The 15,806-nt window shown below is 41.7% G+C and overlaps 2 protein-coding genes across 2 annotated transcripts; both read right to left on the bottom strand.

Annotated features, from left to right (window-relative positions):
• Nucleotides 1-1,478: 1,478 nt before the first annotated feature.
• On the bottom strand, nt 1,479-7,628 carry LOC125383213 (glutathione S-transferase 1-like). The gene is made up of 5 exons (XM_048401434.1): nt 7,448-7,628; nt 4,980-5,072; nt 4,021-4,136; nt 2,747-2,854; nt 1,479-1,810 (listed from the first exon to the last, which is right to left on the bottom strand). Exons 1-5 carry the CDS (start codon nt 7,578-7,580, stop codon nt 1,652-1,654), a joined length of 609 nt encoding a protein of 202 aa, XP_048257391.1. The 5' UTR covers nt 7,581-7,628; the 3' UTR covers nt 1,479-1,651.
• A 1,492-nt stretch (nt 7,629-9,120) lies between these two features.
• Nucleotides 9,121-15,790, bottom strand: LOC125383214 (glutathione S-transferase 1-like). Its single transcript, XM_048401435.1, has 5 exons — nt 15,592-15,790; nt 12,162-12,254; nt 11,507-11,622; nt 10,650-10,757; nt 9,121-9,459 (listed from the first exon to the last, which is right to left on the bottom strand). Exons 1-5 carry the CDS (start codon nt 15,722-15,724, stop codon nt 9,301-9,303), a joined length of 609 nt encoding a protein of 202 aa, XP_048257392.1. The 5' UTR covers nt 15,725-15,790; the 3' UTR covers nt 9,121-9,300.
• Between the last annotated feature and the right edge of the window lie 16 nt (nt 15,791-15,806).

The following is a 15,806-nucleotide window of genomic DNA, read 5'->3' as shown; positions in this document are numbered from 1 at the left end:
TCAACCTATTCAATACGAAAAGAATCGATTATACAACAATATATATCACCGTGACTTTCTTTCAACACGGGACTGTTCGCTGTGTATATCCGCACGATAACTCATGCGGCGTAAGGCAGTTATCACTCCTTTGACGCTGCCCCATGTGATCCGGCGCAAAAATAGTTCTGAGTACCTGTTGTTGGTCTTATCAGATGGTCTGACTGTGTGACCTGTCCGATTGTGTGCCATCGTGTAATTGCGTGTGTCGTTGTCATGCTATCGATCACTGGTTTGTCTGGTCCATATTCGATTCAGTACCATCGTGATATTGATAACCCAGCTTTCCGTATTTGTTGTTGAGTGAGCGAGTTGGGTTTAAGGCCGCTCTGATATTATTCCAGTTATATCACGGCGTGTCTGCTTAATGTAAATGGAAAGACCGAAGTGATGCAGGTCTCAGACGTTTACCACTTTGGTAAAGCCAATGATCACATGACTGGTATGGTTGACAAACCTAGCTTTATAATCGGGGCGAGCCGGGATTCGAACCGATAATTATTGGTTTCTGGCGTGTCTAAGTGACGCAACTCTGCACAGCGAATTGTAGAGCCTTAGACGGCTGGGCCACCCGTGTCCCCCTTTACACTTCACTGGGATTTGAGCGGATCAGGTAACTGAATACGTCATTGTCGATGACGTGATGACGTGGATCGTGGCCCATGCTTTCAGTCACTGGCCATGGTTCACACTCGATTATATACATCAATATATATCACCGTGACTTCTTTCAACACGTCACTCCTCGCTGGTAATAACCGCACGATTACTGATGCGGCGTTAGGCAATTGCCACTCATTCAAAAAAGCTTCATGTGATCCGGCGCTAAAATAGCTCTGAGTATCTGGTGCTTGTTATAAAAGCCGACTTATCAGATGGTCTGACTGTGTCACCTGTCCGATTGTGTGTCATCATGTAATTGCGTGTGTCGTTGTCATGCTATCGATCACTGGCTTGTCGGGTCCATATTCAATGCATTGCCATCGTGACATTGAAATTATAAAATTGTAATATTTCCTTACTCACTCATGTCATATTGATAACCCAGCGTTCGGTGTATAGATAGTAATGGAGACTGTACAAAACGCTTCAAAACTTAAGGGGCCAATCATGGTTTGTTTCTTCTTCTCCGATGAGGCTTAATTTTTCTGAAAAAACCCCAGCCTGGATAAAATGAAGGCAACGCCAATTGGCTGGACTTAAACATACAAAGAGCATAATATGTTTGTGTTAGATCACTGGCTTCTTATGTCCAAAATTCAGTTCATTACCATCTTATTGTTGTCGTAAGAGGCAACTAACGGGATCGGGTAGTCGGGGTCGCTGACTTGGTTGATGCATCTCATCGTATCCCAAATGCTTATATGGATTCTTATGATGTCAATCACTGGATTGTCTGGTCCAGACTCGATTATTTACAGACCACCGACTCAAACGGCAACACAGATATCTTCTTTGTATTATTAAAAATACAATATTCTATAATAAATAGACGAATTAAATCGTGACGAATTCTTCTATCTTTTAAATAGTATTACACTTATGTTGTTTATATAAACACTAGTACTAAGTACCAAGTACTTGTCACTTGTAAATGTCCATGAGTCTCACATCAAAAGTCTGTAACTGGGCGTTTCTTAACCCATGCTTTGATTTTAGGGTTGTCACCCACGTTCTCGTTGCACTTTTTAACCAGAGGATAGTCTGCCAACTTGACCACTGGCTGGACTTTATCACAGAGATCAAACAGACTGACGTCAGCAAGACTGATCTGAAAACAAATGTTCATAGATGTAAATAACAAAGTAAATTTAAAGCTGTTGTGATACAGGGTGATATACAGATGATTCCACATGTCAATGCATCGCCTTTATTGTTGCCATCAAGGCATGATTTGCCTTTTCTCCTCAGTATATGAACGTTTGTAAGAATTTAGCTTTGCCATTTAGACCCAATAGAAGTAGTGGTAGTCGTGATAGAAGTAATAGTAGTCGTCATAGAAGTAGTTGGAAGGATAGTAGCAGTAGTAGTGTGTGTGGGTGGGTGGGTGGTAGTAGTAGTAGTAGTAGTAGTAGTGATCGCAGTTGTAAATGTCGTGCATGTAGTTGTTGCAGTTTGATTGTTGGATTGTTTAACGCCACACCCAGCAATATTCCAGCTATATGACGGAGGTCTTTAAATAATCGAGTCTGGACCAGACAATCCAGTGATTGACATCATGAGCATGGATCCACGCAATTGGGATCGATGACATGCATCAACCAAGTCAGCGAGCCTGACCACGCGATCCCGTTAGTCGCCTCTTACGACAAGCATAGTTATGAATACACAATGAAATATATACTAAGAAAGTGTTATACCAAATATAACATTTGTTAGACAAGCATAGTTGCCTTTTACGGCAAGCATGGGTTGCTGAAGACCTATTCTACCCCAGATCTTCACTGGTCTGTTGTCGTAGTAACATCATTGACAAGGGTAGTGGTAGTGGTAGTGGTAGTGGTGGTAGGTAGTGGTGGTTGTGGAGGTGATGAATGTAGTAGTTGCAGTGATAGTAGTCATTGTACCAGTAGTGAGGTGTAACAGCAGTTATTGGAGAGTATATGTATACGTGGTGGCTGCTGATGTTGTAGTAGTGTTGATATCAATCACATATTGTCGGAGTGGTATTTGCAATGTTGCTACTTCATTGACAATTTATATTTACCTTCTTGCCCACAAAATAACCAGTACTGCCATTGTTCTTCAGTAGCTTCTCAAACATCCCGAAATACAGCGGTATTTTCACCTCCTTCATCTCCTTCATCAACTCCGCCTGAAATCATAAAGTCGTTCCATATTCTATTGATGAAACTGTGACACCTAATCACATATCATCTTTCTAAAACGATTCGGTGGCATTGCTTTGACACCACTGTAAATGCTCGCGGCTCGTTTGTGGTTATACGTTTGATAACGTCCTACACGGTCGTGGCTCTTTGTGTGGTGGGCGCCTGCATATACCGCCACCGGTGACGGAAATTACCTTTATGGGTCGCATTTATGGTATGAATTGTATGAATGGGTACTACGTGCTCTCTGTGAAGAGCGGCCATTTGTTTTCTTTTCCTCGTGGTCGGTGTGAATTGTAGAATGTCCATGTGTCGCATTTATAATGTGAACTGTAAAAATGGACGCGAAGTGCTCGCTGTGAAGAGCGGCCATTTTGTTTATTGTTAACTGGCGTGACTAATGCCCAAGTGAGACATTGTGGCATTATAATAAACCTATGTGTGCTGAGATTCCTCTTGTGTATTAAATTTAGTGATTTATTATTGGAAATTTAAGGTGGGTTTAAAACAGAACTACTGCCACGAAGTAGCCTGGTAAGCTAGACCGCAAGCTCTGGTATCTTCCAGTGATAGTAGAAAGTAAGGCTTATACGTACACACGAAATACATAAATACATATGAAAATAGTTTATAAAACATTCCTAAATTTGAATAATTACAAAAAACACGTTTGTTTTATTTGGGACAATCATCAGAGGGAGTGACGCTCTGTCCTAGACTTGTTTGCCTGCCCTAGACCGCTTGCTCGCCTAGACAGTTGAAGTTAAGTTTGTGAAAATAGCAAATGATATTATTCATTCGAACAGCTATCACCCTATACTAAAACATGGAGTTGTGGTGTTATTGTTTGCTGATAGGCAGGGCTGCACGCATTAACGCAATACTCGTTTTAGGCCAGGGATCGACACTCGCATTCACTTTGTGACTCTAATTTCATGTCGTCACAATTTTGGTGAAATCGATGGAAAACGAGTATCGTTCTGACAGGTCAATGACCATACCCGCGGAGAATTCGGAACTTAAAACAGCGGATCCTGGCACAACCATGAGCCGTAACTGCAGAGGACTGAGTTCACTCGTGAGCTGATAGTATGTAGAGGGTTATGCTGACAGACTTGTACACTATAATCAGACGCAGGGTTTACTTTACCTGCTTGGCGGCGTCCTTCTCGAATTTACTTTTCAAGAAGGCAGTGATGACGTCTTGGACGACACCCAGAGCTTGATCCACTTGTAGGGCTTCCAGATCGCCGTTACCATAGAAACCTGACACAGATCACATTAGAATAAACACAACGTGTCGATTCATGCATAAAGTGTATCGTGAAACATGTCTTCTCTACCGAACATTAAATACAGTGAAACCTCATTAATCCGGATAGGGCCGTGCACAGTGAATTGTCTGGATTAACGATATCCAGATTCTCCGGGATGTAGTAATATAATGTCCCTCTAACTATTCAAAAACGTTCCAAATAATCGTACGGAAGACGAGAGTCCCGGATAAAAGGTGTCCGGATTAACGAGGTCTGACTGTTCTACATTGGTCGTTAACGATCTTGGCCAAACCAAAGGTGGCTATCAATGATAAACCCCAAGGAACATGAAAACCAGTAAAAGGCCTTTTTATAGGTGAGGTGAAGTGAAACGGAGTTGAACATTGCTTTAATGTATTCTGGCACTTACATAGCGATGTGTGTGTTTGTGTGTGCGTGCGTGCGTGCGTGTGTGTGTTTGTGTGTGCGTGAGTGCGTGCATGTGTGTGAGAGTGCGTGTGTGTGTGAGAGAGAGAGTGCGTGCATGTGTGTGTGTGTGTGTGCGTGAGTGTGCGTGTGCGTGCGTGCGTGTGTGTGTCTGTGTGTGTGTGTGTGCGTGTGTGTGTGTGTGTGTGCGTGAGTGCGTGTTCGTTCGGTAATCGAACCTGGACCTTCGGGTTCCCACATGGCTAGCCCACCGCCCCTGAGGCATCTGATATAACAGATACGTTTTTAGGACGCCAGATCCATTTTAGGGTAGCATACAATAATTATTTTTTGGAGAATTATGTTTTTATCAAATGGTCAGCCCCTGAAGGCAAGCACGATGAACTAACATAAGTTGTCGACTCACCAAATGTCTTTGCAAGGTATCTGGATATGGCGCTGCTCTGACAAAAGGGTTTCCCATCAATGTCAAGGACGGGCATCTGACCCAGAGGTGTGTCTGCAAAATAATGTTTACTATATATTCTGCATATTAATGTGCACCTAATGGATCGGTGTGCACACGATCTTCAATATCAGCTCCCTGGGGAGCCTACAACCCAAGCTCCCTGTCTGACACCCATTACCATCTCATCCTAAAACGGGTCCCCAATCACTTCGAAGTAAACGGTTCGGCATATTCCGACCATAGTCGTGGGCCTAAGGATACACTGCGTGTACGTGTGTTACATTTGTGTTAGTGTCGGGCAGGACCGAAGCCCTGGAATCTCCCAAGAATAAGCTGCCTAACGCGTACATGTGTGTTATACATATAAACAGCTGCCATGGCATTTGTCTAAATAGAATCTTTGGTATATCTGTCAAAATAGTGGACATTAATGAAATGTATATATGCAGAAAAAATTGATGTGGTGCAACACGCAAAATGAAAAATTCTTTATGAATTAAATGAATATGTTGAAAGAATAACGAGACGAATATTGGTCTTGAACAAAAATCCAGACTTACACAATAACACACAACAATACACATCCCTCACCAGCCAGCCAATTTCAAAAGTTGGACCATTCATGTAAGTCCACACTCAAAACTAAAATAAAACTATCTAACTTAGAACAATACCCAATAAAACCTAAGAAAACTAAGAAAATTATAAACATTTTTTTTTATTAAATCAACGCAAAGTTATTCATTTACCTTTACTTCATCAATTATTTTTTATGGTTAACTTGACTTAACATAAAAAAGTTGATCAAAAAGTGTAATTTAAATGCTTTAAGTTGAGGTGTTTCTTTACAGGGGTGGGGGTGTTGAGTGCACGGCACAGCCACGGAAGGTAAATGAAAGTGTGGTTTGTGTAACGTGTCCTGAATTGCAAGTGCGAGTTAACGAAGGATTTCATAGTAAATACTAACACCTCAAAACTAGGCCCTATTGAAATGAGGATGAACCGTCGGCATGAGATAAGTCAAAGGATGCTTTGAGTTAACTCTTTAGGTGGTTTCATAAAGCCGCGATGAACTAATTGTTAGATTGTCAACGCGATTCCTCAATATTGTAAGGCGGGAAGATGTTTTTGTCATACTTCCATTTCAAAAAGAACTCCCAAAGGGATCTGTGTACATTAACGGTCGACAGATGTGGTTCCCATGGCAATGAAGAGCTTATGAATGTTTACTGTTCCCGTGGTTCAAGTGTCCCCAACCCGATTAAAAATATCGACCAATCAAAGGGCTGCTTTTCGACACACCCATTATTTGCGGGTCTGATGTCGGCCATTTGTGAATGAGTGAGTGAGTGAGTGAGTGAGTGAGTGAGCGAGCGAGTGAGTGAGTGAGTGAGTGAGTGAGCGAGCGAGTGAGTGAGTGAGCGAGTTGGGTTTAACGACGCTGTTAGCAGTATTCCAGTTTTATCACGGCGTGTCAGCTTTATGTGGGAGGAAAGCCCGAAGAGATGCAGGTCTCAGACGTTTACCACTTCGGTGAAACCCACGAGCACGGGTATGGTGCTGACAAACCTAGAAACATAATCGGGGCGAACCGGGATTCGAACCCACAACCATAGGTTTCTGGCGTGCCCAAGGGACGCAACTCTGCACAGCCAATCGCGGCGCCTCAGAAACAGGGATACAAGGCGTGCAAGGCGTGCAAGGTGTGCGGTGCTGGGTCTGGCCTTGTGCAGCCTGGACTAGATGGAGTCATGACATGGTAATCTGAACAAAGTCTCATCACCTGCCCCAGTAGCTCAGGGGGAAAACAGTGGGTTACAAAACTTAAAACGATATGTGAGGTTACATTCCATTCACGTCATGGAAGTTTCATGTTTAAAACAAATTTCTGACTTTTAACCAATCTTCAAACACAATTGTGATTACATCAAAAGGCAAGTTTATAACACGTTAAATTTCACAGAATGCCCGCTTACCCGGACATACTTAAGCTGGAATAACTCCTTTCCGGCTTACCCCAAAAAAATGCGAACCTATATTTATAACAGAGTGACACCGTTAGAGGTTTATAAAAAAATATTTTATCACGATTACGTGAACTAATGAAATCTTAACTTCCTGATAAACTGCTTTATCAACGTGGGATGATCAGGCGAGTTCGAGGTCGAAAACACGAACACTGGCAAAGAAAGAACATGTCGTTTGTTTAAACGAACATACGGTGCTAGAAACGCCATGGAAACCTGCTACATCGCAAATGTACATTTAGCATATCATTGTATATATGTGTTATTGATAATATAATATGTCCTAAATCAATCAGGGTGTCTTATCTGTAACATAAAAGTATGCTATATGTACTGTATATACACGTGTCTGTCCGCGTGTCCTTTACCAGTTGATCAAGCTATTTTAAATGTACTCACTTGGCTTTTCCGCAGCCCATGCTTCTGACGGGATTCTGACGTCCTCATAATCCTGTCCCGCCAGTGCAAACAGCAGCCGGGGTACCTCGCCCAGGCCCCTAAGGTTGAAGTAGCGGAATCTGTACGTCGGCATGGCTGTGTGTGTGTGCTTGGGTTGACTGCGCTCGTCTTCCTCAACTGCTGCCTTTTATACTGACGCGAGCACAAAGAAAATGCTGCGTCACATGCGTGTCGTTCCAGGATCTATGAAGCGGATCAATTTCGCCGTTCTACCGGAACGTCTGACTTATGACATCTACGCTTTATACTAACAGTTTGTGTGCGAATTATTTATTAGTATCAGTATATTGACCTGTTTCAATATGGCGGTTCGTGAGTGATGGTGGTTTTTTAAGCACCGCTTAGATTTGGTTGGTTGGTTGTTTAACGCCGCACTCAGCAATATTCCAGCTGTACGACGGCGGTCTGTAAATAATCGAGTCTGGACCACACAATCCAGTGATTAATATGATGAGCATCAATCCGCGCAATTGGGATCGATGACATGCATCAAACAAGTCAGCGAGCCTGACCACCCGATCCCGTTAGTCTCCTCTTACGACAAGCTGCACCGCTTTGAGTGAGTGAGTGATTTTGGTTTTATGCCGCTTTTAGCAATGTTCCAGCACGATCACGGCGGGGGACACAAGAAATGGGCTTCACACATTGTACCCATGTCAGGTATCGACATCGAGACATACGTAACACAGAAGATGACCGCAGGCCTGGCCGTCCTCAAGATGCCTCGTCTGAATTTCAAGTGGAGGCTGTCCACTGCATGGTTATGACCGACCGACGTTTTACAATTCAACTTATCGCTGACACTTTTTGGAAAACTATTCAGTTGTGGGTCATCACAATCCATCGTAGCTGACACACTCCGCATTAGAAATTTGTTGTTTATGATTGGATCCACAGTGTTGACCCCAGATCAGTAGTTGACCCTACTGAAGAGATCCAGGGATCTGCCTTTTGTCAATTTAATACTCATACAATACTTTTGGTGACTTTGTTGCCAGTGTAAAGAATGAATAATACAGGAGTCAAAAGACAACCTTGAATAACACCGGTTCACATGTTAGCACCCAGGCACCGTTAGTCATAGCGTATGGAAGTCAACCAAAAATGCTTCATCACAATCTATGGCAATACATACGTTCCATACCTAAGTTACCCATAAGAAAAAAAAGTGAAATCATTTTATAAAACATTTTTAAAATAATGTTCGTACTGTTGCTCCAACCTGCGCAGTGTCACATATAACCTGTAACCACAAATCTTTTTTGTCCTTTGTCAAGCATGTGTTCCAGTTAAGTATATAACATTCAAGTGTAAAAAAATCTCTTTTATTTCAGGCTACTTGACTGTCCTTTAATTACATTGGTGTTTCAGGTCTTGCAGCAGTACAGACTCTTCAAAACCTAAGGCGCCAATCCTTTTTCCTTCTCTGGTGGGGCTTGATGTTGCCTCTAAAATAACCCCGACCTGACTTTTTGTTACAAAAACACTCCAATTTGAAGAACATTTAAAGAAATAACTGTTGTGAATCACCAAAACCAAATACATTCAGTCGGTAACTGAAATGTCGAAACGAATCATGCTAACTAATACTTTCTCTCAAACAAAACTCCAAATAAACTCGTACAACAGCACCTCCGTGTTCGTTTTATTGTCATAAAATACCTTTACAGTTTTGAATAATAAATCAAGATGAAGTAAATAATAATTACCTCATTATTGTGTGTATGTCCTAATAACTAATCTACCAAGTTCTTGATACCAGTACTAAAGAGACAATGTTCACGTTTCTCACATCAAAACTCTGTAACTGGTCGTTTCTCAACCCATGCTTTGATTTTAGGGTTGGTACCCACGTTGTCATTGCATTTCTTGACCAGAGGATAGTCTGCCAACTTGACCATTGACTTGACTTTATCACAGAGATCAAACAGACTGACGTCAGCAAGACTGATCTGAAAACAAATGTTCATAGATTTAATTAAACAAAGTAAATTTAAAGCAGTTGTGATACATGGTGATATACAGGTAATTCCACCTGCCAATGCGCCGCCTGTATGGTTGCCATCAAGGCATGGTCAGTGCTTTCATTTGCTCTTGCATCTGTGAGATATGAACGTTTGTAAGGATTTAGCATTGACATTAAGAAGCATCATCATCAATAGTAATATGAGTAGTAGTAGTAGTAGTAGTAATAGTGATAATAGCCATTAATAGATGTAATAGTAGTCGGAGTTGTAGTCACGGTAGCTGTAGCAGTAGTTGTAGTGATGTCAGCATACACTCTTCAGAAAAGGAAACGCACAGACAGTATGTAGTTCACTGAACCTGACTACACAAAATAACAACAACAAAACGGTATATAAATTGAATATATACTATTGGAAAATGTTGGTGGCCTGATATTCGACAAACGGTGCGACAAAACCCAGCCATTGTCGATTGTCGAATACCTCTGGGATGAAGTCGATCGACGTGTACGTCAACGTCAGAACACGCCGCAGACTCTCCCACAACTGGCCAACGCGTTACAAGCAGAATGGCGCAGAATTCCGCCGGACAGAATTCGTACCCTTATCCAGTCAGTGCCGAGGAGATGCAGAGCCGTGATTGCTGCCCAGGTGGTCACGCGAGATACGAGTTCAGCGCAACCTTGTGGCCTTATGTGACATGACAATGAATAGTTTTCAGTGCCTTTGTACTAAAGTGGTCTAAAAATCTTTAACGTTTTCTTATTGCGCGATTGTTTCAAACTGTCTTCTTGGGAATTGCACTGTGCCGAAATATATTTTAAAAAACCAACGGAGGAGATGCTTTGTAGATGAAACTCGTCTCGTCCTCTAAATGGTTGTACTCTAAATAGATTTTGTTACAATTGCGAGATTTGTAAGTTCTGTTTACTAACTGGTGAATTACCGTGAATTTCAAAGAGAGTTATGTCATTTACATTCTGCCATTTCCAATAGTCGTCGTCGTGATATTAGCAGCAGCAGCAATAGTAGTAGTTGTTGGTGTAGAAATAGTGATAGTAGTAGAAGTGATAGTAGGCGCAGTAGTAATAGTAGTAAAAGTAGTAGTAGTTGTAGTCTTAGTATTACAGTAGTCGTAGAAGAAGTAAAGATAGTTGTGGCAGTAAATTTTTTACCTTCTTGCCAACAAAAAGCCCAGTACTGCCATTGTTCTTCAGTAACTTCTCCAACATCCCGAAATACAGCGGTATTTTGACATCCGCTAGCTCCTTCCTCAACTCAGCCTGAAAACATATATATAATACTGAATACCCATGACGCTCTGTGCACAGAGGGTGTCACCATTTACATCATGTATACACTACAGATTCCAAGGGGGAAACGTGCGTTATAAAATAAAATAGAATAATCTTTTAATCAAGTTCTGCAACTCATACTTTCATCACCAGTGACTTTGAATGCCGACCACGACGTCAACGTTTTACTCATTCACTCCCAACCCCATGGGGAGTCAGAAGATCATTGAAGCTCCGCTATATTAGCCCGATTCACAAGCAGCTTCAGATAGAAAGTCTAAATTTTCTATGACATTCAACCAAAATTGTTTCAAAGGTGACTAGCGTGCACATGAGTGCTCGAGAAGTGCTCGAGGATTACCACAGCTTTGAACAGTATTTCAGCAAGTCTGAATTTTCAAGGAAACATAAAGTTTGACCAAAATTGTTTCAAAAGTAACGAATGTCTTCCATGCACATATATCAGTGAAGTGGCTCGAGTGTAAGTTGGTATTAACTCAGCTTTGAACCGCATGTCAGCTATATGACGGCGTTTGAACTTGATATTGAAGAAAATCCCGTTCTGAACATGTGATGACAGACCGATGATCATGCGGAGGACGAATTTAGGATTTCAGCGGATCCTGACACGACAAAGAGGCGTCAGTCCGGTGGATTGCAGCGACCAGTATACAGTAGCAAGTTGGATGTCACTTAACGTCGGATGTCACTCCAACAAGCCGCAGAGTTTACTTTACCTTCTTGGCTTCGTCTTTCTCTTGAAAACTTTTCATCAAGGCCGTGATGACGTCTTGGATGACACCAAGAACCTGATCCACCGCTAGAGCTTCCAGATCGCCGTTGCCATAGAAACCTGATACGGATGACATTACATGATACACTCCGTGTCAGTAAATGTATAACGTGCATCGCGATACATGTGTCCTCTACCCTGAATCAAATACAGTGAGATCTAGTTAGTCCAGGTAGCTCCATTCACAATTAAATTGTCTGGTTTAACGATATCCGGATCAACGACTTCCCCATACATAATTCTTTTCCCCTAACTTTTTGTACACCCCAACAGCAGTCGTACAGAAGACGACATTTTCTGATTTTCAGAGTTGAGATTCACGGAGTCTGACTGTACTACAGTGGTCAGGACGATAATTATCTTTACTTAACCGAATGTGACTATCACTATTTGGACAATTACAACAGGAAAACCAACCCGAAGCTTACTATCATTTGTAGTAAATGTACGCACGCCAACCAACTGAAGAAAGTCTTTCACCCTCTTCAACCAAATCAAACAAATCCTAACTGTAGTCAGCTCTTACAGAAAGCATGGGCTTCTGGGGGACCTATTTTGTCGATGAATTCCATTGAACCTGACCCAAATTCTCAACTCACCAAATGTCCTTGCAAGGTATCTGGATATGGCGCTACTCTGGCCAAAGGATTTCCCATCAATGTCAAGGACGGGCATCTGACCCAGAGGTGTATCTGCAAAATATACTCTGCTATATATATTTCTATACATGAATTTGTATATCTGTCAAATTAGTAGTCATGAGCGATATTATATGATTTGTTTTTAAAATAATGAAAAAGGCTTTCGAACGTGCTAAGTAAAAAAGAAATATCCTGACGTCATATATGTATACATTATATGCATTACATTTACCTAGTTGCAGAAAGAGTAAACAGTAAAAATGGCAATAGTACTTTTAAATTACGTATGTCATTCACTGTGACCTTGACTTAATACGTAGGTCACACTTTCGATCTTGCCCCGCCCATAGAAAGATAAGTATCATATTTCATTAGCGTAAAGTAAATCCTCAGGCACTAAATAAACTTGTCATGCTGTTTGGCAAATGACATATCATGTGTAAAACAGGGATATGTGCTTCCCTGAGATGACAAATCACAATGGCTGTGGCGGGTCAACATTCCGACAAAACTAAAGAATTTCTGTTTACGAGGGGCGGTTTTGTGAAACCAATGCAAAAGTGGTATGTGATTTAATTAAAAGTAGGCTTCATTTAACTGAACTCCAGGTGCTTGTTCTTCACCATGTATCCGGACTCTCTCAAGAACATCATTCGTACACTCGCAGTTGGAATTTAGAATAGCGACATTGCTGTGCTGTGGTGTATATTGATTACCCCTACTGTGAAATAAACACGCTAGATTAAAACATTAAGATAACAATTTGTTGAACAATTATATATTATCATTTGTTTTGAGATAGCATTTATTCGTTAGCAGGTGAGTGGTGTGTACCATTGTGGACAAATATTACTTTCCTTATTCATTCAACATGTTCATTTAAGGAAGACATCCCTGTTGACATCCATAATTCAGATACTGTAAGGAGGAAGGCATTTGATTATTGATATTTTGGGGTAAATGTCGAGGGAAGCATGCATGTTTGGTCACTTATGTTATGATTCGTTGTCCGTCCACATTATGGGGCCTTTACACAGGATGGCGACCTTTGTGCCTCCCTAGTGCGACCATAAAATTTGCCAGGTCGTCGTTGGAGGCTCAAAGGAGGCAGAATGGTTGCCTAGGTCGTTCGAAGGTGGTACACAGGAGGTTCTGAAATCGCCGTCGATTTTTGAACATGTTCAAAACAGTCGCACAAAGGTCGCCGAGGTGGTTGGTTGCTCAAAGGTGGCTCAAAGGAGGCAGAAGGGAGGCACATGCATTGCCGCTGTTGCAGAATGAAGGCACAGTGGTCGCTCAATGGTCGCCAGGTAACAGATGCGTTCTGCTGAAATATTTTCCCGCCAATCATGGGCGACGCTTCTGCCTCCCTTGTGCCTCCTTTGGGCGATCCACAGCGTGCATTGAACGATGACTTTGGCGACCACCATGCCTCCATTCGGCGACCACGGCAACCCTTGAGACACCATGGCAATGCTTCTGCCTCTTTTCTGCCTCCTTTGAGCTACCTGCAGTGCCTCCTCAGCCTGCCTATGAATAGAGGGCTTGTACCTGCGGTGTTTCATTGTGGTTGCAGACGCTGAACAACTCGAGCACTTACTGCTGAACAACTGCTGGGGCAGTTACATAGATACATGATTTTCTGGGTTTAGGCGACCATTGTGCGTCCTGGCCAGTTTTTGATCGCTCAAAGGTGGCACAAGGAGCAGCCTTGTGTACAGGGGGTTTTACACATTTCAACCTACAGTAAACTACGGTTATAACGAACACGTTTATAACGAACTGACGGATATAACGAACTAACTTTTTAGTCCCGACTGTTTCCTGTAGTTATGCTGTATATATGCTTATAACGAATTACGGTTATAACGAACTAAAATTAGTTGTCTCTTTGAGTTTGTTATAACCGTAGTTTACTGTATTCAACATGACTCAGTTTGCGAAATTAAAACTATGCAGGAAACATCTGAACAGTTTGAACTAGATACGATTTTTACAGAACAATGCTCCGATGTTAATGAGGGTTACAATACAGTGGAAGCTATTGACAAATATTTAATTTTTGCTCTTTAATATGCATTCATGCATCATCCTGTGTGTACATTGTTTCTATTTTTGTGAGGATTTGCATCTGAAATGGCTTTTATATTTATAACTGAGATATTGTTAAGAAAGGACTAAATCCAAACACACTCATTCGGTGTGATTATCTCGGATTGAAGAAGTGTTTGTAACACTGGCACTGTTACTGATGCTAAAGAGATACCGTCTCGAAATGTATTTATTTCTAACACACCAGGCAACAACTGGCAATTGCAATTGCCATGGCAACAAACACCATTTTCTCCTGATGTGGTTCTACCAGACTTTCATCTGTTCCCAAACGAACAGAAAGACCCTTTTTCGACTTGAACGATGTATTCATAGTAGACGTTTTGATCAGCCAAGGGAAAACTGGGATAAAATCCCTTCAACATCGGTAGCAAAGTTCATCAAAGGGGAAGATTTAAAAGAATATATCTTTTTTATGACTTTACGTCAGTTTGGTCATGTGAGGCATAGGACATATGAACCACCTCTCGTATTTCGCACGCACGCACGCACGCACGCACGCACGCACGCACGCACGCACACACGCACGCACGCACACACGCACGCACACACGTGTATGTACGTCGCTACATAAATATAAAACGTCAACCCCAGAGAATAATTAGTCTTCATTATCTCCCGATACAGATTACATTGATGCAAAATAGTGCATATGTGCATTAAACCTTTGAATTAGGCCCTCAAAATATCAGGGGTAAGTTTTTCATTCTTTTAATGTATTGTGCGGTATTGGGTCTAATTTCCAAAGACAAAACATCTGCATGACAAACATAGAAGAGGGATCAGTTCAATATCGCTTGAATATTATCTCATCCTCAAGCTACACAACAATCGAAGTAGTGAGTCACGACCAGACTGCCTGTAAAAAGAATTAACTTCTTATAATATTCCAGGATGAACATAGCGCCCATCAATGGTATATCTGCTGTTCTGCCCTCCAAGACTCAAAGAACGGAAAAACAAAATGTCGGTGAGCGATGTTTTCGTCCGAATGGGCTTCAACTCTCTTTTACAATATATCAAGATAAAACTCAAGATAAAATATAATATGCAATGCAGATATTGACCGAAGTAACTTGACAAAATAATATGTAGTTTGAAAAATGATCATCGTTTCAGAATATATGGAAACAAAATATATGGTTTGTACAGGACAATACAATGTTCTGAGGCCAAATGTTAATCTAATGATTACTTCATTATGACCAAATGAACAATTTATAATCTCACCCTCATGTTCCTATACCCGTTTACCAAACCATTTTAAAATACTAACTTGGCTTCTCTGCCGGCCATGTCTCCTGGGTGAACCTGGCGTCCTCATAACCCTGTCCCGCCAGTGCAAACAGCAGCCGGGACACCTCGCCAAAAGCCTTTGCGTTGAAGTAGCGAAACCTGTATGTAGGCATGACTGGTGTGTGTGCACGGGTAGAAAACGTCCTCCTTCCTCGACTGCTGGCTTTTATACTGAGGCTGTGTTGTGATGTGTAC

The sequence above is a fragment of the Haliotis rufescens genome, unplaced genomic scaffold (genome assembly GCF_023055435.1).
Source record: "Haliotis rufescens isolate VD_foot unplaced genomic scaffold, xgHalRufe1.0.p SCAF_22, whole genome shotgun sequence".
NCBI classification, from domain to species: domain Eukaryota; kingdom Metazoa; phylum Mollusca; class Gastropoda; order Lepetellida; family Haliotidae; genus Haliotis; species Haliotis rufescens.
The sequence above is the reverse complement of the archived record's forward strand: the minus strand, read 5'-3'. Positions and strand labels throughout refer to the sequence as shown.